The sequence below is a fragment of the Aulonocara sp. 'chitande type north' Nkhata Bay genome, linkage group LG6 (genome assembly GCF_057382095.1).
Source record: "Aulonocara sp. 'chitande type north' Nkhata Bay isolate Kocher_YH1m ecotype deep benthic linkage group LG6, A_spYH_male_GT1.1, whole genome shotgun sequence".
Taxonomy (NCBI): domain Eukaryota; kingdom Metazoa; phylum Chordata; class Actinopteri; order Cichliformes; family Cichlidae; genus Aulonocara; species Aulonocara sp. 'chitande type north' Nkhata Bay.
The window spans coordinates 39,477,827-39,500,399 of NC_141349.1; the positions used below are offsets into that span (position 1 = coordinate 39,477,827).

At 40.5% G+C, this 22,573-nt stretch overlaps 1 protein-coding gene across 3 annotated transcripts in view; it reads right to left on the reverse strand.

Moving 5' to 3' along the window:
• Positions 1 to 197: 197 nt before the first annotated feature.
• LOC147328485 (testis-expressed protein 2-like) overlaps positions 198 to 22,573 on the reverse strand; it is a 33,942-nt gene continuing 11,566 nt past the window's right edge. For 2 of the 3 annotated variants that reach the window (XM_086296884.1, XM_086296885.1), the window contains 11 exons: positions 13,969 to 15,493; positions 13,226 to 13,426; positions 12,721 to 13,048; positions 12,377 to 12,615; positions 11,869 to 12,033; positions 10,962 to 11,061; positions 5,109 to 5,235; positions 3,642 to 3,755; positions 3,129 to 3,338; positions 2,703 to 2,823; positions 198 to 1,983 (listed from right to left, as the gene is read on the reverse strand). In XM_086296884.1, the coding sequence (XP_086153010.1) occupies positions 1,834 to 1,983; positions 2,703 to 2,823; positions 3,129 to 3,338; positions 3,642 to 3,755; positions 5,109 to 5,235; positions 10,962 to 11,061; positions 11,869 to 12,033; positions 12,377 to 12,615; positions 12,721 to 13,048; positions 13,226 to 13,426; positions 13,969 to 15,480 (3,267 nt within the window). In that variant the 5' untranslated portion in view covers positions 15,481 to 15,493 and the 3' untranslated portion in view covers positions 198 to 1,833. The remainder of the gene's footprint in view (positions 1,984 to 2,702; positions 2,824 to 3,128; positions 3,339 to 3,641; positions 3,756 to 5,108; positions 5,236 to 10,961; positions 11,062 to 11,868; positions 12,034 to 12,376; positions 12,616 to 12,720; positions 13,049 to 13,225; positions 13,427 to 13,968; positions 15,494 to 22,573) is intronic. The other variant, XM_086296886.1, reaches the window with a different exon arrangement.

The following is a 22,573-nucleotide window of genomic DNA, read 5'->3' on the forward strand; positions in this document are numbered from 1 at the left end:
ATAATACCTTTAGGTACAATAAAGAGATGGTTACAGCTCCAACTATAAGCTTTAATAAAAATCAACGTGATTTAAGTGATGAACTGAGCCCAACATCAAATTATTATTAATCTATTATGAAAACAAGACCCACTGCTAGAGAAGATAAACTAAGCATTTGCAACCCAAATTGTGAGAAAGCAAAAAACAACAATAAAAAGCTTTGACAAGATTTATTTTGCTCTATAAATAAGGCAGATACACATAATCACTGGATTTGGCTTTGAAATTAAAATGTAAATTTTAAAAAGTCATGAATAATTCACAGATACAAATAACTTCATGAGCTTTACATATATCATCAAAAAATTCTCTTTTAATTCTCTTTATACCAAAAACATTGACACAAAACCTGAAACCATAACCCACTTAGACTTCCAAAATACAAGGAAAAAAAACCCCCTCAACATTAACGCATGTACTGTAGTACATCTGTAAATGTCACTTCACAATGCTTTGTCAATACAAGATGTGTACCTGTGAGCAGAAAGAGCAGTCCAACTCTGGGCCTAATTAAAGGACTTTGGTTAAGATTAGAAACAAAGTTAACGAGCTTTTTTTTCTTTTTTCCCCCAGAAGGGTGCACATTCTTGGCAATAGGTTTATGAACCAGTCTGTACCTTAGCTTCACTGAAGTGTCCTTCTACATACAGTGTGGAGGTTAAAGTCGTTTTAAAGCACTGTCACATATCTTAATTAAAACTGTTAAGTGCATCGATAAATAAGCCACTCAGCTCTCCGTAAGCCCGATTATCGAATAGGACATGTCTAAAATGATATGCAAGGAGAGCTAGTGTTTATCATAAGAAAACCTTCATTAGTATTTGTGCAATAATTTGCATATCCCAGTCAAATGTTTGCCGGGAGAAAAGACGTTTCCATTCAAAAACAACTGAAGCCACAAACACCCGTACGTACATTCAGCAGACGTGTTACAGGGCTCTTACTTCTCAGACATACACTTATAGTCTCTATCATTTTAAATTCTATGTAGCATTTCTAACATTGCACTTATTTGTTGCGTACTTGTCATAAGCATTAAATTTACGCTGTGAACGACAGTTCCTACATGACGCATGTTTGCTCTTGAGCATTTCTTCCATGTTAACACGGATAATGGCATCAGTGGCATTAATAAAAAAAACAAGGAAAAAGAAAAAAAAAAAGAACAGGGTTTGGCAAGTGAACGGGGTGTTCAAGATCTGGTCACAGCACAAATCAATACTGTAAGTTAACACCTGATTAAAAGTCGCTGACACAAAGCCACTTAAAGGTTTAATCTTTTTCGGTAAATAAACATCAAGTATCTGATTTATTTCGCCTGTTTCTCTAGAAAAATCTACATACATCACGCTGTGAGCACCACTTGCTCAGTCTCTAAACTAAAAAGGCCTACCATGCGCCGTCTCACTGTCTCATCACGTGCAGGCTGTAAGGTATGTGGTGAATGCTTTCACATTGACATGTTCATAGCACATTATATACTTATATGTTCTCCTCTTATTAGCTTAACCCCCTCCCGGTTTTGAGCCAAACGTGACTCCCTTCATATGTCCATCCTTAAACTCTAAAAGACAAATCAATCTATCCTCTGATAAATACCACTTAAGGGAGCAGCAAGCAACAGTTTGTTTGTCATTAGTGTTTATTTGGTCGACTCTACCTTGTTCTTGTAGAATTCATAGTCTATTCTATGGGAATGTGTTCGTGTTACAGTAGCGTCAGACCTATCGACTTTGGCTCCGGTTTCCATTCTAAGACCCTGTAATAGTTAGGAAATACTGTAAACAATCATCATGGCTGGCTGGTGCTCTCCCTCTCTGGCTGGGAAGGCTCTGGGTCCACTGGGGGGCCAACTAAAGGGCCACCAGCTGTGCGTGGGTCCATGGCAGAATGCATGATCGGCAGCCACACGTCATCCATGTTTGGCATTACAAGGATTTTCTAAAAGATGGAGAGATAATGGACAGGCAGTATTTAATATGCTTGATTCAGCGTGAAACCTAAAGTGAAGTGGTTAATTTGCCCAGTTTATTAATAAAATGCACTCATGTTCCTAGTGCATTAATTGACTAGACTGAAAATGGGTGGAAAATTTGAATAATTTCTAGGGATTTCTGTGTGTCTTGGGTCTGAGTGAAACATCTCCATTGGTAGGTGTTCAGGAAGCATCCTAGTCAGATGCTTGAACCCACTCAACTGAATCCCTTTGATGTGAAGTAGCAGCAGCTCCCTAACTAACATGCCAGATGAGTAAAAACTGCCAAAAAGGTAATTAAGGAGCTGAAATGTTGACTGTGTAACAATCTACAGCTAATGATGTTAACACTTGTTTTTAACCTTCACTCCATTACAAAAGTGCATGCACCCAAAAATGCGTCTCAAGTGCATCAAATCCTCTAAACACCATCTGCTGTTGTCATAATTGTGCGCATGGTTGAGGACTACAACTGCTGGCATCACTGCCTTGCTCTACACTTTACCCTACATACTAATATGCATACATAAATCCATACATAGACGAAGACCATAAGCACATCAGCAAAGTGTGTCTTTTTAGCTCTACCTTCTGTACGGAACCATAAATAAATGTTGCTGTGCTCTGAAGTATGACTGTGTCAGTGACTTACAAAAATTAAAGAGAAATGTTGTGTTTACGATACCTCGAATTCCTGCTTCAGTTTTTTCTCTATCCAGTCTGTGACATGAGCCAGAGTGACTTCTCTTTCTCCCAGTTTAGGTCTTGCCTTCAGTTCCAGGTGAGGTGGTGTCCTGAAGCCATACCTGCACCAGAAAACAATCAACACCCTCACCATCACGGCTAACGACTGACATATGGCCACCACTAGAGGGCAGTAAGAGACTGTATAAAGAAATACACATTTATTTAGCTGAGTAATTCCACCAGTTCTGGGTATCCTCACAGTTTACTTAATAAACAAAGGTAGTTGGATTTAAGTTTAGGGTAAAGGTATCTGGAGTCTAAAAAACTGTTTACAACAAACGTGTTGTTGTCATTCTGGTAAACCTGCACCTTCACTCTGTGCATTCCACAGGTTACACAGCAGGACAAGACTTTCTTCACATACCATATCCTGTCAGTAGGAGGAGGGGGAATGTTGACTGCCAGTGTTCCTTGGAGCTCCTGCACCTCCACCGTGAGCAGCAGCGGTGTGTTGGACACTTCTTCCATTTTCTTTTTGATGAACTCCGTCTCTGTGGCCTTCTGGAAGTATTTGGACTTTGTGATCTTGTCCACAAAGCGCATGATCTTGCTCGATTTATGTCCTCCAACAAAGCTGTATTTATTAAAAGGAAGATTTGGGTTAAACAATGCAAACTTTCCTGTAATCCAATAATTCTATTTTTTCATTTTGATTTCTTCTATTATTTAGTTTTATTAGTGAAATAAATACAGATGTGACAGGTGAAATTATTTTAGAATTAGTGATCAGAAATGAATTACACATACATTTTTTTAGACAGTCCCAGTTCCAATTAAATTTAACCAGTACTTTTGTAACCTGAAGTAATCATAACACTCATTTCCTGTTTACATTTACAGTCCTTTGATTACAAAAAGCACGCCCCTTTACACTCACCCCTCCGCTCCAGTCAAATCATTGGAAACATCTGAGGAGTCTTCCTCATCTGATGAACCTGCGCTGGATGACTCTTCATCACTGTCAGCCAAGCAGTAAGTTCGTGGCCTGTATCTAGAAACACATGAACAAATAAATGAGGATTGTAATGTGCTGGCTTCTATGCATTTATTAACAAATGCAAACGGTTTTGCTTTGTGTTTTTTATCGTTTTTAATATGCCATCTATGATTACTCACATGCACACATGCTTATAACGCTGTTTTAATAAACAACTTAGTAAGTTACTAAAAAAGAAAAGAAAAACAAAGCTTCACGAGAATTATTTTCACAATTTTTCAGGTGGTGTACACCTTGTTTCCTCATGAGACCTTGAAAAAAAAAAGAAGCCCCCTTTCCCATTATTTTTGGGAATCCCCAAACATTCATATTGTAGACCAGTGGTTTTAATTTGCACCTTTTACACCAAAAAGCAATGGAAGAATTGACAGGACACCTGTATCCGTATCTGTCATGTGACATGTTCTCAGTTCTTCTTTTGATTGTACTGTGAGACAGAGGAATTTTTGACAGCCGACTTTGGTTCAGGCCCAGTGGTCTAATCACTTTCAGACGTGATGTTTAGTTTCCAAATGCCTCTTTGGCATGCTTAGCAGAATGGCCAATGTCTCCTGACAGTTGCTGAAATCCCCGAGCTGACTGAAGCCAGAAGATAGAAAGATTATTATTTTTTCTCTTGTCTTTAGACGGTGGGTTATCTGTATGGTTAGCTGACGTTTGCTCAACACAAGAAAAGTGATCCTTTGACAGGAGTGACTGGATGAGAAATGGATGGATGGCACAGATGACTGTCAATACATGACCTTATCCTTATTTAATGTCAGAAAATCAATGCTGTCAGATACTTTTTACTCTTTCAGAGCTTTCTAATAACTCTTGACAGTAGTACAGAGTGTCACAACATACCAGGACTTGAAAAAAGTGGAATCTGTGCCTCCTGATCTGTATTTACATTAACATACTAACATGTTACTGCTCTGTAGTGCAAAGACGTAATCCGAGGGATGAAAATGGAGAGAGATGAAGTAAAAGCTAATGAGATTATAGCTGGTATTAGGAAATGACGACTCCCAAACTAAAGAAACTGTAACTGGAAAATGAAAGCTGATGCTGATTAAAGCACTCACCGAGGGAAGAAATGCATCCGATTAACAACCCCATATAGGCAGAATCCAAAGTTAACAGCAGGGAAAAAGAGGGGGGGGGGGGGAGGTATAGGAGACAGAAAAGACAAAACACTGAGAGAAACAGGTGAGGTACCGGACAGTGTACTAGATACTAAAGACCACACGCGTTGTTTAAGTCCCAGGAGAACCCCCCCCACCCCCCACAAAACTCTGCATTAAATCCAACAAAGGCTGTTCCAACAGGTGCACACAGTATTGTGGTGGAGATCGACTGTCTTACCCATCTTTGCCAAATTCGCCAGGGCGCAGGCTTTCTCCCTCCTTGCCCAGGCGAATGAGGTTCATCTTGGTTTCCAGGGTCATCAGGAAGGAGCCACTGTAGGTCATCTCTAGGTCAAACCACAGACCTGAGGGGGGGAAAAAAAAAAAAAAAAAAAAAAAGATTACTAGGAAGGTCAATATGAGGAAAAAAAAAAGTAAGATATGAAACTGCAAAATGTAAGATTAGCAGATCACTGTTATATTGTAAAAAATGGCTTCCCAATCTGAGTCTATTAGTGACAGTGGAAAGAAACATAATTACTAATTTTGAAGCTAAAACATTGAGAATCTTCCATTTCACAGTCATCCTCACCACCTCTCGTCTCAGACTTACTCTCACTATTCTCATAAAGCTGTGCTGCTCTTTCTGTGGCACCTCTCATTCCCCTCCAAGCATCACTAAAGCAGGGAACCCAACTGATTTTATTTTCTTGATCTCTCTGCTTAGATGAGAAAGACACACTGAAGCACCCCGAGAAGGAAGGGAAAAACTGGAAGACATCCTTTAAACGTAGGCGGAACAGTTGGAGAGCACACAGCTTTTCCCTAAGCCTCTGTTTGATAACAGCAGGGAGATCTGGCTGCAAAAAACAGGGCTCTCCTTTCCCTCCTCTTTTCTTGTTACCTCTGTACTACCAAATTTGCTGTAATCTGATAGTAGAAACTTGTTAAAAATCTCCATAGAAAGCTTGGCTTGACTGGGGCAGGCTGTGTATGCCCCCCCCCCATGTTTCCCCATTTTTTTCCACCCCCAATTCTCTCCTTATAAAATAGTCACATGGTCTTTGTGTGCAAAGACTTACTATAAACTTGTTAGTGTGTTTCTCTTGGCACCACTAGAGGGCAGCAAAGTTTGAGAGATGAGGAACTGATGAACAGCAGTAGGGAGCCAAAAAGTCCACAACCTGGGTAGTTATTTAACAGCTTCGTGACAACAGCCCATCGAGAACAGGCTTTTAAATCTGAACAGGATGAATTAAGGGTCTAATCTGAAACCTTTTCCCCTACAGTGGGCTCAGGTGGGCGAGACAGCTATTGTGGGTCAACTTGTTCCCCATCAAACAAAAGTGATCTTTTTTTATCCTTGACGAAACATTTTTGGGATTGAAAAAAAAAAAGTGCAATATAATTTGCATGATATATGACCTTCATAGTCATCAGTTCTATACGTGAGGAAGATTCTTGACTAATGTGTTAGACCACACTGTCCAACATCATCATTAAAAACACCAAAAAAGGAAATATCTTTTGAAAGAATAGTCTTTAATCCCTGCAACAGAGATACAGAGACTTGGAGAATCAATGTCCTGGAGCAGATAATGGCCCCACACCTTTACAAGTGTTCTAATAACTGGAATGTTGGTGGTTTGGTTCCTGGCTGCTCAAGTTTATGCCTTTGGCAAGATACTGACCCCTAAAGGTCCTGTAACATTGTGATGTAGGAGAATGCTCTTTTTGGTTGATGCTGGATCTGACTTTAGCACATTTCAAGCACTTTTTCTTATCACTGCAATGCAGATAACAATCAGTTATATCTCTCCTTTAAGGACTAAGTTGCAGATCTTGCACAGGTGCTCAGACGTTGGGATGGCTGACAGTTGTCTCCACATTAATGATGGGAAAACAGAAGTCCTTGTTTGTGCTCCCGACACTTTTGTGGTAGGTAAGGTAATGGAAACTTTGTATCCTTGGTGTGCCAAGTGAAGTTCCATTGTGTCATGCTGAACTGGAGCTTGATGATCATGCCTTTATATCCATCACATTTGGATTATTGCAATTCACTGTTAATTTGTCTTAACAAAGCTTCCCTAAGTTATTCAAAATGCCAGTGGGAGGTTTCTGACTAAATCTTCTAAGTACTTATGCGTCACACTGTTGCTAATTTGGCTGCAATGGATCCCCATTAGCTTCAGGGTTCACATTATGATCCTGGTTTTGACTGTTAGAGCCTCTGAAGTGCTATGATTGGTCAAAAGACCAAACATGCTGGGATGTTAATATAGGTTGTTACTTAACAAATCATCTGTAATACAGATATTTCGGCTTTGGATACTTGTTGTTGCTGTTTAAGTATTAGTACTATCAAAATGGAAAGGTTATGATGGAAACTTGTTCAGATATTAACAAGAGCTGACATGTGGGGAAAGTACACACAGGACTGAAACTGCATGCTTTGTTTTCACTGTTTTGCTGCCTTGATACCGTTGGTTTGTGTTAAATGACTAGATAATGCCATAAGTTTGCTGTGCCAGACAGAAACACAGAGTTAAAGCCGTTAAAGACAAAACCAAAAGTCGAGGGGGTGAAAAAAAAAGGACCTGGAACAAATGAAAGTACAGAAAGTACAGAGAGTTAGTAATGTCTGACAAAACAGCTGGTTAAAAATAGACAGGAAGTCAGAAAGACTGTGGGGCTGAAAGAACAGCTTCGATCAGCTGAGCCTACAGGGCATTGATGGGCCCACCAATTTGGAGAGGTGTGAGCTGAGGCAGGTTGGGTTAGGAGCACAGAGTTTTTGTAAGTCTGGACAAAGAAGATGACCTCGGTGCAAGCAGCTGGATCAGAGCAGTGCTTCCCTAATTAGGGTGAAGCCCCACCAAACAAACTGCAAAGAAATACCTTCACATATACAGGGAGGGTACTTGTTTTCTTGTGTCCATCAGAAACTGACATTAAGAGAAAAAAAAAAAAAAAAAAAAAAAGCATGTAACAACAAACATGCATGAATACAAATGTGCAGGCACGTAGATACAATTGCTTGCCAAGACATGCACACATGCACAGCTGAAAAGATTCATCGATCCATTGCACTCAGCAGGATTGTTACAGGAAGGAGCGGCATGAGACGAGATAAAGGAGGACCTGAGCTGCCTGAAGGATTCAGCCCCTACAACACCAGTGGAAATTTCCAAAGGAAACCTAAACTGACCATTTTGATTGCAAGTTTCCTAAAACCTGAAATACCTGGCATAAAAATAAGATAAAACACTTGCCCCCGACCTCCAAGAAATATGGCTAAAACAAAAATCAAAATCACAAATTTTAATTGAATGTAAGTGATATCTGTCAATTCACTTACTGTCTGTGATAAAGAAAAGAAACCTCTGGCAACCTTAGCTGTTTGGGGAGTAAGTGCGATAAAAACTGACAAAATATCAACATCATCAGTGAAAACGAGCTCCATGCGAACTGATTATGTTTAGAGAGACTTCTGATGGGTTTTTTGTCTGGAACTGAACCAAGAACTACTGTTGCCATCTCAGCTGGAGACACAATCAATTCCTGCCCTTATTATAGAGTTATGTGAGTGCTGCTGCAGTGATGAAAATGAAGCAGTGACTCATAGCGTTGGGATGAGAAAAGAGTGAGTAGAGGCACAAAGAGGAAGATGAAATGAAAGGGAAAGCAAGGGGAAGAGAAAACCAGGAAGAGAAATAGAAGATTGTGCATGCGAAACAGATGAAAAGAGAGATCAGTTACAGAATGTAGAATGACAAAGGTTACGTTGTACAAGCGAAAGGAAAGCTCAGTGCGCCTGCATTACTGAATAGTCACAGAAGTATTCATGTAAAAGCTGCTTGTGCTCTAGAACATGCATAGTTATGCAGAGCTAAGACCTCACATAGCTAAGCCTCGATTTATCTGGAGCACATAAAACCATAAAACCTGCTAAAGAGCCGTGAAGTACAACCTACCTGTATGGACTGTGCTGTATATGAGAACACAATTAAATTTCTTTAGACTTCTAAACAAAGCCTTACACTTTAAATAAGTTGTATTCTGTACAACAGTCTGTAGCATGTCTGCTAAAGGGTTTTTTGTCGTTTTTGTTTTTTGCATGAATCAAATGTTACTGTACACCAGTTCCACTCATACATCCATACAGTTAGCCAAACTCAAGACAACAATACAGGAGCTCAGGGTTATGAGCTTTACTGAACCGACTCCTGCCCCTGCCTGACAGACTGAGTGAATAAACGGCTGTTACTGCCCAGTACAAAAATTTCTATTTTGCATGTTCTTGAATGGAGCAGTTTTTCTTTTTATAGGTGTTAGCAAAGACTTGTGTTATCTCCTTTGGGTTTTTTTTTTTTTAAATTATAATTAGCAGCAACCACATCCAACCACAACCACAGAAGTTATACCAGGTAATGATGTGGCCCTAACTTTCATATGTTGCTGTTTCTACTGCTGCTATAAAATACTTTTAAAAAGACCTGTACTATACTACATATTATATCATTTCCTGCTCCAAATTTTTATTGTTGGACTCTAGCGCAGCAGTCAAAAATAATCCTTATTTATTTGTTCTGGGTCTTGTTGCAGCCCCTCGTTTTTGCCCTCGATCTGGGCCAACATTCTTCTGATTGGCTCGCCTCACAACTAGAAGGACTAAACAGCAGTCGTGCTTGGATATTCCAACTCACTTGAGGCAACTCTTGTGAACTGATGCAACAAAAATTTAAATAAAGATGAAAAAGCTGAGTCGTTCCAGTTTAACTAGTTCTTTTTTGTTGTCAGTGTGGACAGGGTTGCTTTCAGTAAAGTTAGCACAGCGATCGCCGGTGTTGTTGTTGTTTGGATGGAGAGCGCAGTCTCAGAATTGTGAACTTATTAGTCACAGCAAAAAGTCTGGGAAAGAGACCCACGGCCAGTCATGAGGCAAAATGTCATTTCTGAGTTTTTTTGTCCACCAAGCTTTAAAAATGACATTATCTAAAGTTTTGACAGTTTAAAGTCTGGAAGTCTGGACTGCAGAGGCGTCTGCCACCAAATATAAAAAGCAAAGTCATAGCAAAAAAATCTGAGTAGGAGTTTTTGTAGAAAGAAAGCTTTGACATATAGTGTCATGTTTGCTTATGAAAAACTTGTCTATGTGACCTAGAAAACTACAGTAAATAAAACTAGGCTACAGTCCGTTTGAGGTTAGTCACATTCATGTTTGACAAGAGATTACAGTGACATTTATAGTAGAGCTGATGTTCAGACAATATCAGCTATAGATAACAGCTACTCTAAGTGGTACAGAACTGTCTATATTTATAAATGGTCAAAAACGCTGAATATGTCTTAATTCAAGTTGTGTTTCCATAAGTGAGATTTCCAAAAGGGAGCAATTTTGCAAAAGTAAAGTTAAATTATTTTTCAGTTTGTACCATGGAGACATCTCCAGAACTAAGAAATGAAACCAGTGTTTGAGTGCCAAACCCTGCAGTTCCTTAAATGGCCACTAGAGGAAGACCCCGACAGCGAGACTCAATGGTAAAATGCCCAACAGATCACAGACATGTTCACAGCATGCTACAAAATATGATTTTGCTCACCAACAGTCAACTGTCATCCTATCATGGTTAGTGAAATTGCAATATCTAATCTGTATTTTGCTTAGCGCTAATTAGCACTGTATCTTGATAACAAAGCTCACCATTAGCCATTAAGTGTTAACAAACAAAAGAAAAATCCCCTGAAAGCTGGAACCCAGATCTGTGACAGCTTTATACAAGCAACACCAAACCACTTGTAACTTTATAGATAACAAAGATTAGAATTTTACCCCTTATCTTTGTTATCTCTACCATGGGCATAGCTATCTGACTATGAATGGCCTGTGTGGAGGTGCTGTGTTTTTAAAAACACGAGATACTCGAATGTTCTCCGTGGCAAATATTGCACAATAACTAGAGTCTTCTGAGAGAGAAAAAAAATAAAGTGCACAGAGCTCATGTTTGCCAGTGCATCTTTTAGTTGTTCACTGTGTGTGTGTGTGTGTGTGTGTAAGTGTATTATGGTTCCAAATTGATTTGTCTCTTGCCTCGATAGTTAATGCAGGGTTTAGATGCCCTGAGGATTCTGGGAGTGGTCGAGCCCATGTCCAGTTCTGTCAGGGTGAGCTCATTCATGAAGTAAGGCAACTGAAAGACACAAGCATACAATTTGGCTGAAGATACTCTCCGAGTATACTTAGTAAGCAATAACAAAACAACAAACAAAAAACCTTGACAACAGCAGATATAGAAGTTAGAGTATCATTTTTCAAAATCTAAATCAGTATCAAAATATTTTTCATGAAGTGAAATAGGTTTTGCCTGGGGGGGGGACAGGATTAGAGTGAAACTGAGGGGCCGAGCAGCTTCTTCTACTGCACTAAACTGCATGTGGCGCTGTAGAGGGGGGTCAGGATCGAGACGGCTGGGAGGGGGTCTCCAACTTCTGTTTTGATTTCGACATATTCACACAAGCCAGTTTGCTGCATGGTGCAGCTGCAAGTTGTGGTTAGAGTGGGCGTCTAGTTCACGGAAGACGCTAGCCGGTAAACAACAATTGAACTTTCAAAATATGAGTGGATGGATGTTTGGAGGCGGGGAGGGTTTGAAAAAAAAAAAAAAAAAATACAAAACAAAAACATGACTCGCAAAATATACCGAGGAGGCCTGCCCAATAAAGTCTACATGTGCAAAATGCTGGTTAAGGGATAGAATAAATGATGCAGTGCCTCTTTCTCTCTCCCTCTCCTTGTAAACCCGGTATGGAGCTTCTGCACTGCATCACACACACACACACACACACACACACATACACTGACATTTAGAGTTTGTTTGTCTCTTCTCTGTGTGTGGCCAGACACCTGTTATCAACAGGAAGCTGATCATGACTCCTTTTTCTCTTGTATGCCTGTCTCGGTCCTAAAGGGAAAAGGTTATGTGCTTTGTTCCACACACCCGTATTTTGCTGAGCTTCATCTGAATCTTCTTGGAGACCTGTTCAATCCAATAGGGCTCAGTCAGGAAGTCCCAGAAGAGCCGGCCTACAGTGGCATTCACCCAGGCAACCGAATCGTCCTCTTCTCCGTCGGGCTGCACCTGAGCCGATGTGGTGCTCTGAAGCTTAAAGACAGAGCAGATGAGTTACTGTAAACACCACATAAACCTTTTATCCCAAAAGGGATTCCAAAATATCACCCAATCCCCAAACAACACAACATATTGTGCCCCTCTTATTAGGAATACAAATAACTTTATTGATCTCAAAGGGGAATTCCTATGGGTACAATGTTGCAAGGATATGTGCAAATGTAAAATGTATTATTATATGTCACAGAATGATCTTTTTATTGCGTATAGTCACTGTTTAGTCCAACGAGGTTACACCGCAAATGAGACAACACCTCAAAAAGGAAATTAGAGAGAAATGTGTTACGAGTATGAATGTGAAATGAGTATGTGCTACCTTCTTATCAGCTCCAGGGCTGCTCTGTGGACTCTGAAGAACAGGGCTGGCAGCTGTAGGGCTGACTGCAGACTCTTTAGGCATTAAGGAACCCATGTAGACACTGTAGTCCAGCAGAGGCTTGGTTTTGGCACTGCCCACTGTTGTGGAAGAGACTGATGAGTCTTTTGACTTGGTCTGAGATGTCAGGGCTTCATCCAGACTGCTGCGGCTGCTGTTGCGACTGTGACAGCTCAAAGCTGTGGGTCACAGCAAAAGTAACAAAGAGTTGATGAATTCCTGCTATAAGAGCATAACTATATTGTAAGAATAAATGACTTCTGGCCCTTTTAGCCCTTACTCACCCTTCTTAAGTCCTACAACACTGGAACTTTTCTTCAAGCCCACCTTTAGCTTAGAGGCTGACAGAAACCGCTGGAACCACTCCTCCTTATCCCTGCCAGTCCTTCCAAATAGGTAGAGTGTCAGAATGGAAGAAGATGATGATGATGATGATCTCCGCTCTTGGAATGCCCCCGTTCCCTCTCCTCGCTCCCGTGTGCCCTCACTGGCCTCCATTCTTTCACCTTCTGCCTTTGACATGAAGTCATCCTGCCTGCCAAGTTCAATGCAGATAGGGTATTTTTTGTTCCAGACTCGCTTCCTGGCGAGACCCTGAGGCACGAGATACACCTGAAGGAAGAGTTTGGTTAACAAAAAAAGATAATAGCCAAACTGAAAAGTTTAACTTCTTTAAATTTCTTTTGGTAACAATTTCAAAATTTATAAAAGACTTATGATACATTAAAAAAAAAGTTAAGCTGGAAGAATGTATAAATTCTGTTCTAATGTATGCATGTAACTACTTACTTTGCTGTATGTAAGATCATAAATCTTCTGACTGATGTAGTTAACATCAGGTTTTGGTTCATTGTGCGAGGCACGGCGGGCGATGTTGTGGTTGGGTTTAGACAGTCGAATGATGGATCCCTCCAATCGGACAAAGACGGACTGCGTCAGTGTGGCATGATACGTCTCTGGGTCGTAGTTCTGTATCTCATTCATCCAACCCTGCAAAGATATACTGATTTTACGTGGAGTTGATTATGTTTAAGGAATGTGTTGCAAAATAGTTTTACTAGAAAAGCTATTGCTATCCTCACACACTGTATATTCTTTCCAGAATTCAAACAAGAAAAACCTTTTTGGAAGAGCCACAAACACAGAGACAAAATCAATCACTGTACCTGGAAAATGGAGTAAACTCTACACTTATGTAACATATTTCTACAGTGATTGAAAAGGTCACCCAAGTATCTCCATGAACCATGTGTTCTAACCACCAACTGAAAGTACAAAAGGCTTGTTGTATTCAAAGGCTTTTAAATTGATCTGGATATAGTTCTCCTAGGATCCTTCTCTACGTTTATTTGCTGCTTTTTTGCTTTGTTGTTGAGAAGGAAAAAAAAGATTTTAAATCGCACAGCTGTTGTAACTATGTACAAATCTTTCCTGAAGGAAAGAAAATGTGTTGATAAATGTAGATTATGTGATTTGAAGTTTGTCTGAAACAAGCCATGTTGGCTCCTCTCTGTTAAAAGCGTTTCACTGACCTTGTAGATATCTGGTTCCTTAATGTCCAACTTGGTCACATTGAGCAGCTTTCCATGCCGTCTAGGTCCCATGTTGTTCCCTCCAGAACGTTTTGGTCCTGCCAGCCACACAAAACCAATGGCTAAAAGGAATCCCAGCTCAATCCCAAGCAGCACTCCTCCAATATAACTAGGCAGAGGCAATATAAAACACCCATAGAGGAGTAGAGTAAGGATGATGAGAGTATAGTATGGAACACTAGGTAGGGGCTCAATATATTCAGATTCATCCTCGCTGCAGGGTTCAGTACTACCACTTAGTGGCACTTTAGTTAGACTACCGGTTCCAGTATTATCAGTTTTATCAACACTTTCACCTTCTGTGTCTGTAAAAGTCTCAAATTCCTCATTGGACAGAATGCAATAGTCCTCTTCTGCCTGCTTTGCTAGAGCAGACATGTAAAGCAAAGATGATTTGCTGGGACTTTTAGTGGCAAAGGCAGTGCTCAGCGGGGATTCTGCTGAAGCAGAGGCCTGTCTGCTCGGGCTTTCACCCTCCCATTCAGTTCCTTCTTCCTCCTTAATGCAGTAATTATTGTTAGTCTCCATTGGACCATTGATAGAACCAAGACTTGACAGTTCTGTGGCACTGGCAGAAAGTACCTTGGGCCGGTAAATGCTGCTTCCAACTAAGTTGCCACTCTTTTCATCCATGATCTTACTCAACAGCTGAAGCGGTTCAGAAATTGCCTCCGATAGACGACGCTTGGTGTCTTCGATTCGTGCCTCCACTTCTGAGACTTTGAAGAAGCTGCGGTTATCTGGTGATGTCAACGGTGAGGAGGGGGCAGTTTTAGAATCACTAGCTGATGACATGGCAGCAGATGATAACCGGGACTGAGCAAATTGCTTAAAGAGTTGCAGGTTAAGGCGGGATTCTGGAAGACGGTAGGATGCTGACGAAGAGGACAAATCCTGGGATGTGTCTGAAGACAAAGATTTAACGAGAGTCTTCATGAGATGCGTGTGCCTTAGTGATGGTGCGGGAATAGAGGAAACCCCATCACGTGACTCGGCATCAGAGGAGATGGACTTCGCTAGGCTTAGAAAAGGTTTGTCACTGGAGGGAAAGCTCAAAGATTTTGTAGGAGAGGAGTTTGAAGTTGAGGCTGAGGACAGAGTCTGAGTGGTAGAATTGATAGTGTGATGTCTTGAAGGGGAAGAAAGTCTGGATGTTTCAGGAATAACACCAGCTCCAGCTGCAGAGCCTGATGGCACCCCATCAAACATCTCCTCACTTGCTTCTAAGGCTGTCACGATATCTGAGTCATACATGGCAGCTGAGGGAGTGGAGACAGTTGTACAGTATAGCTCTTCTTCCTCCTCCTCTTCCTCCTTCCCAAGGGCTGAGAAGTGGATGGCAATGTTCTCCTTTGACAGAGGCCGCTGGACATGGAGCCTGGGTGTGAAGGCAGGTGGCTGTTTATCCGTGGAGTGAGTACTCTCTCCATGGCCAGGATGCCGGCTGGTCATCTCAATACTCCCACTGAAAAGAAGGTAGAGAGATTTCACTACACTACAGCAGGAACGGTCAGTCCATTAAACAGATAAATCAGCAAAGACTGTCTTGATACAAACGCTCATTAAGTATCAAGCTGTTTTAGCTCTTCTTTCTTTAAGCACAGCTTCTTTAATTTGATTGACACTTAAACTCAAAAACAGAAGGCTTAAAAAGTGGGTGGGTGGAGAATCCATGCTTACAGTCAGAGCTGTCTGCATGAGATGACCATTTTAAAGATATGCAATATGACAATACAAATCTTCAAATCCATGCAAAAGCTATTTAAAAGGACATGCACAAACATAGGGGGTATTATTCCACAGTAGGAAGTCAGTAAGGGAGCACTTCCTTGTCAGTGCATCAGCAAATCCCACTGAGCAGTCTGAACACCAGCACAGATGGGGACTAAGAGCCGGGAGACTATGTGAACAACCAGTCAGTCCTGATCAAGCTTCTTGCGATCAGCATCGGAAGCATAGATATAGAAAATGTGCGTCTATATCTATTACTGTGTGGGTGCTCAAAGAAAAAGGAAAGAAAGAAAAGGTTTTTTACGGCTCAATCAGTTTTGTTATGTCAGACTTAAGAGGCAATCAGGCATCTTAAATTACCACCAAAACACATTTAGGGATTAGAACCCGACGTCTGACGCATTACCTGCTACCACTAACACTTCTTTCAAATACTTAACAAATGACTCAGCAAAAATCAAGGAGCATCCTTAGAAGTAATCACTGCCAAAGTCTGATAGACTGAAGAAGCTTTTCCAAACAGTATATGTAACATGACTGACATTTTTAATGAAATATTCAATTTTATTAATGCAGCGCCAAATCACAACAACAGTCGCCTCAAGGCACTTTATATTGTAAGGTAGACACTACAATAATACATGCAGAGAAAAACCTAACAATCAAATGATCCCCTATGAGCAAGCACTTAGGCGACAGTGGGAAGGAGAAACTCCCTTTTAACAGGACGAAACCTCCGGCCGAACCAGGCTCAGGGAGGGGCGGGGCCATCTGCTGTGACCGGTTGGGAGAGAGAAGGAAGACAGAATAAAAGGCATGCTGTGGAAGAGAGCCATAACACAGGACTTCAAATTGACCCTATTTGGCTTTTTCTTATTTTCATATGTACCATTGTATTGGTGGTTGCTCATATCAAACAGTTTCAAATACTGAAGTCAGGGTATGTACAAGTAATCCTTTTGGACAAAAGGTTTATGCTTCAGAGTCTTTTCTTCCCTACTTTTAAACCTGCATGATATCCTATCCCTAATATCCCGAATTTGACTTTTGTAGACTTACAGGTTTGGTCTCCACCCATCGACTGTTCTAACCCTCCGTTTGTAAGGGCTAACCAATAAGAAGAAAGCTCGTTTGAAGGCAGAGGAGTCAAAATGGCTAATTTATGAGAGTAAATGAAACAAGGGTCTATACCGAGACTTCATATCTGGATGACCAAATTACCACTACCACCAATTCAGCCCTGAGATCCTCGCAGTTTTGCCTGTACTGGGCAGAGAGAGCAGTGAAAATAGACAGGAAAGTGGGGAGAGAAGGGGAAGACACATAGCAAAGGGCAGTGGATCAGACTTGAACCCAAGATGCTGCAATGTGGCATATGGTCAAAAGCTCTCAAAGAAGGTGGAAACTCAGTGGAGGAGGGTCGTGTTCATCAAAGGACAGCTGGTGTTGAAACAGTGTTTTGATATGTAACCGAATAAGAATAAGTGAAACGATATTGGAGCTTACTTTGCTGGATTTTATATAGAATTTCTTTTTTTTTCCCTAAAATGACCTTCCGAATACATGATCGGAATAAACTGAACAAAAACAAATAAGTATATGCAACTGCAGCATTGTATTGCCTTGCTACCAAATAGCCTACCAAGGGAAATTACCAGTTTAACTGTATTTGTCCTTGGAAGTTTCAGGATGGCAGCTTTATCGAAGTCATGGATCAATTTTCAGGTTTCCATATGTCAGAACTTATGGATTTAGGCCTAGTGTAACATAAAACAAGGTTGTTACAGTAAAAAGAATCCACTGTAGAGATGCTTTTTATTTTTATTTTTATTACCAACACACTTCCTTGTTGCTATTCAACACTTTGTATGTGGCTTATGATAAAAGTCAAATGACAACACTGACACACAATTTGCAATTACTAACACTGTAACTAATGATTAAAAGTTGATACAGTGACTTGTCAGTCTAACTGCTGGCTCTTTGCTTACATCCTCTGGTAGTCAAAACAGAATTATGGTAATATCCTGTTGACATTTGGCACTGGCGTCCTTGTGCTTTGTCTGGATGACAGAGGTGGAATGAATGTTGGCTCACTCATTTACAGACTCAACTTGACCACTCATTGTCACATGGGTCACGAGTGAGCTTGTTACCCAGTCAGGCAGTCTGCCAGCCACCTCTGCCCCCAGTTAGACAGCCTTCAGTCAGCAGCAACACAATGAGGCCATTTCAGTGGACTGCCAGCTGGACATGAATTTCATTTTACCATACAAGACTCTAAGGACCTGGAAGTTTTTGCCAGCAACACATTAGGATTATTGATAGTGGGTAACTATGTACTTGTTTGGGTCAGATTTGAAAGCTGGTTCTATCTCCTAATCGAGCACTATGGAAATGCAACAAACAAACAGCTCAAAAAAAAAAAAAAAAGTGGGCATGTGCTGTATATTTACATATTTATGATTGGCCTGTCCATCAGAGGCTGTATCTGTACACACAAACCATGGAGATTCCTGTTTGTCTTGCGTCTCCAGAGTTTTTCCTTGAGCCAATGTCCAGACTTGGTGGACAGAGAAGAATGAATAATGCCACTGATGCTGATAAAGCTAATCAGTGAAGCAAGCCAGCCTCATTAACCCTCATGTTTTGCACTCATTAAGGACATGTTCACAGTTCACTTCTTTGTAAAGCAAGCATACACTGGCAAGGAGAAAAGCTCCACAGAGCTATTGCATGCACTGAATGGCTATTCATAGCATTGCTTGTTTAGTGTTGTTAAAATGAACTGGAGAAAAATGACGTCACCTTAGTTCCTGTGCTGTAGCTTCATTCATATAATACCATACAAAAATCTGTACCAATAAAGTAAAATAAACCATGCTAACATGAAAACAGACACAAAAATACATACAATAAAAATAAGATTTGTATCCTTATTTATGTAAAAATGTCACACAGTACTGACTATAATACTGAGAGGCAACTGACTGTAGTTTATAATCCTTGTCATAATCTTAACTATTAGTGTCATTTTTCTTATTTATTTGGATGCTGCAACAAGGAGCTTAATAAAGATAAGCCTACACTCTACAATAGTAAGCATAATTCCTTTAATGCATTATTTAAGATTCATCAGAAACTATTATCACAAATCAGTTAACCATTAAAAAGTGTATAAACAACTACTGTTTTTATACAGTTTTTGTGAAAATGGACAAAAAGATGTGAATAACTGCTGTGTTTATTCTATCATGAACTAACATTAAACTGACTGGTGAACTGAGGGAAATAAAGACACCTGAATAGGTGATGTGTCAGGCAGACCTAAATGATACAGTGTGGACAATAAGATGAAGAAAGTGAAATTATGGTGAATGAATATATTTTATAAGGGAATATAAACAAGCGCAGTTAAAACTCTGAGGGCTGCTATCAGACTACCTGACTTCTGACCACTGAGTTCAATGAAAGTTCACAACCAGAACTTTCACAATGTCAAAATAATAAATGTGGGAAGTCCCCAAGTGAAGCAGTAAATGCAGTCACATGATGAAAAAAAAAAAATTGGTGCCATAAAATCTTTCTTCTTCTTTTTTGGGGTTAAATGGCATAACTAATTCATCAATGATCCAACATGTGTCATGGCCCGGGTGAGCACGGGGTTTTTCCACTCCGCTGGGTTCTACCTTCAGGCAGAGACTCCAATCAGCTTCCACACCTGGTTCCAATCAAGTCACCTGCATATAAGACCAGCATTCACAACAGACCTCTGCCAGATCTTCTGCTAACCCATGTCAGTGCTAGGCTGCGAACCCCTTGTGAGAACCCTCAACTACTGCTTTTCCCTCACCGTGTTTTTCTTTGTCATAGGACCCACCTGGCAGTCACGTTTCCCGAACTACTCTCATCTCCGCCTGGACGCTGGTTCTGTCATCTGGTTTCTTCTTCTCCACCATCGGACTACACCTGCCTGCCTCCCTGCCAAGTCCCTCACTCCACGCATATTCTGGATCCTCTCTGGACACTCCTCACCCGGAACCCCCTGGACACCCCTTCCTCGCATGACACTTTAAACCTGCAACGCGTAAGCCCTAACCTCCATAGCCTAATCCTGCAGCTGTGATTCACTGGACTGCCACTGACTACTTGTCTCTTCTCATTATAGTGACTGCGTACCTCCATCCAAGCCGCTGCCCCTTTTTTCCATCCGTGAAATCCAGCACCTAGCCATAGCACTCAGTTTCATGTTCACAGTTTGGCCTCACAGTTCATAGCATTTCATAATTCATAGCATTCATAGTCTCCTGTTGTGTAATTTCACTAGACACTTGTAAATAAAGCACTGTGTTCACGCCCGTTTGCCTCCCTCTGTGTCTGCATTTGAGTCCACACCCACAGCCGGGCCCTCTCGGCCGTAACAACATGAGGGCTATAAAAGCGAGAATATGCCTTTCCACATTATTTATACGCCATCATGCTTGAGGAACTTTAGTTCTCTTAATGGGGACAGTTATCATAGTAGCATGACTCAGTGTGTCCAAGCACAGGACCGCCTCCAACATGACCTCACCAAAAACTTCAAATCACGCTTCATCAGCATGTCTGGAACTGCTAATGTGACTGTAAGGAAGTGGAGAAACGCCTCCCTGGTACATGTCATGTGTCACTTACTTCACTTCTTTCTTACAACACAGTCACAGTTCGATTTGCTAATTTGTTATACTCACAAGACTGTGGTTTTATCAGCTTTAGAATTTATTTTACAGCTAATAATTTAATACACTAACTTCTGGGTTTCCAGAAAGAAAAAGACTGTCCAACGTAAAGTATTACCCAGGTGAATCCAGAACAAAAGAAGTCATACTTGGCACTCGGGGAACAAAAATTATATTTCAACTGATATATACGTATTATAATCTTGTGAAGTGTGATTATTCCAAATAAAGATCAGCCAAAACAGAAGGAAAGAAAGTATAAAACCTTTTTAATGCCAAACACCCACTGTTTAAAGGTCACAGTGGATACCAACACAGTGGAAAACACTGGCTTATGGGTCTTCAAGTGCCTTAACTCTGTGTGTGTGTGTGTGTGTGTCTGTTACCTCGCTTTATGAGTTTATGATCTCAGCTGCTAGTTTTAAGTCTTACTGTGAACACTCTGACGTTACATTATAGTGACTATTAGGATCCACAAGAACAATAAAGCAGGATACGCTTTAGGGCAGTCCTACAAGTGTGCAATGTCTCTTGATCAGCTCTACACTTCTTACAAAACTAAACAATGTTTAATGACATGTACAGAGAGATAGCCACTAAAACATTACAGCACAAAAATAATAAATTAATAAAACTGACTAGTAGAATGTACAAGTATACAGAATTCTGTAGCTTTAGTGTGCTGCACAAAATCTGATTATTGTTCTCACTTCTACACACTGCAGGGTGTTTGTGTTTGTTGCAACGTCACCTTCACCCTATTTTTCCAGTGTGAATAAATAAATATTTAGCAAACAACAAACCATCAAGGAATGACTTGTGCATGAGTGACTAGGTTTTGAATTTTGACCTAAAGTTCCCTTTTTTCATTTTTCAGTCACTTCTTTAATTATGTGCCTGACACCCAAAATACGGTGGAAACACCCGTGACCCTCATGTTTTCTTCCCCCCGATGATCAGTATGATCCGGCACGTGATGGACATCATTTTCTCATACAATGTTTTCCCAAGACATGGTCACCTGTTCACTTTTCTCAAAACCACTAATTTGTAACTGAGTTATAATTAAATGTTCAATTTACGTTGATTAAGTAAATTGCCTCTATGGTATATGAGAAAAAAAACAAGACCGAAAATGATTTTTCTGAGCATTTGAGCCTAAAATAATCTTAAATTGGGCTAACAGCATTTCCACTGATTGCAGCTCAGTAACTTCACTACAAGAGTATTTTTGCAAGTCACCGTGCTTGATGCTCTCTGCCAGAACAGCACCACAAGCCAACCCCCTCAGAGAATCTCAAATGTCATGCTCCACTGTTTCAGATAATCAGCAGCATTAAGATGACGCTTGCTAAGGGATGGAGATGAAACTACAACGGCAAAACACACCAGTAGGAGGTATAATGAAATCCCAGAACACTTTCAAGTTGCCAGGGAAGGGATTAGAAGCAGTCCCGCTTTAAATCCAGCTGTTTATTTGCAGAGTTAATAGCTTTCCCAGTGCCGACACTCACGGCTAAGGAAAGTGTCACACCCCATAAACACTAATGTCAACATTGCAGAAACAATAAGTAATGGGTACAGACATCTAATAGCTGCACACAACATTTTATGCCTAATTTTTTGTGGCAGATAATAAAAACTAATGTTGAAGTGGGAGAAATGACTCAACTCATTTCTAGAGAATGGCTCCCTGTACCTCTATAAGCCTTCTCTCACCACAGCAATATGTGAAGGTGTAAGTCTGCTCAATAACTTGCCTTTACGGTTCTGATTCTTGTGCCCTGATTTTGTACATAATTCCACAGACAAAGCAGAAGAGCACACATCAAACAGAGCAGTATGGCACTGATGTGGCTCAAGTTAAAACAAAAGCTTTCGGAATATTGCAGTGTGAGTATAACAATAGAAAACTACTGAGGCACCGTGTCTTCTGCTAAGATCATACCTCATGTTTCTTAGACCAATATGTAGAAAAATCAGTTTAATCTTCATCAGCCTTCAATAAACACAAAATCAGACAGAATCAAATACCAGCCCCAACACATCTGGCATGGTATATAACTCATAGATGGCACTAAAAAAAAAAAAAAAAA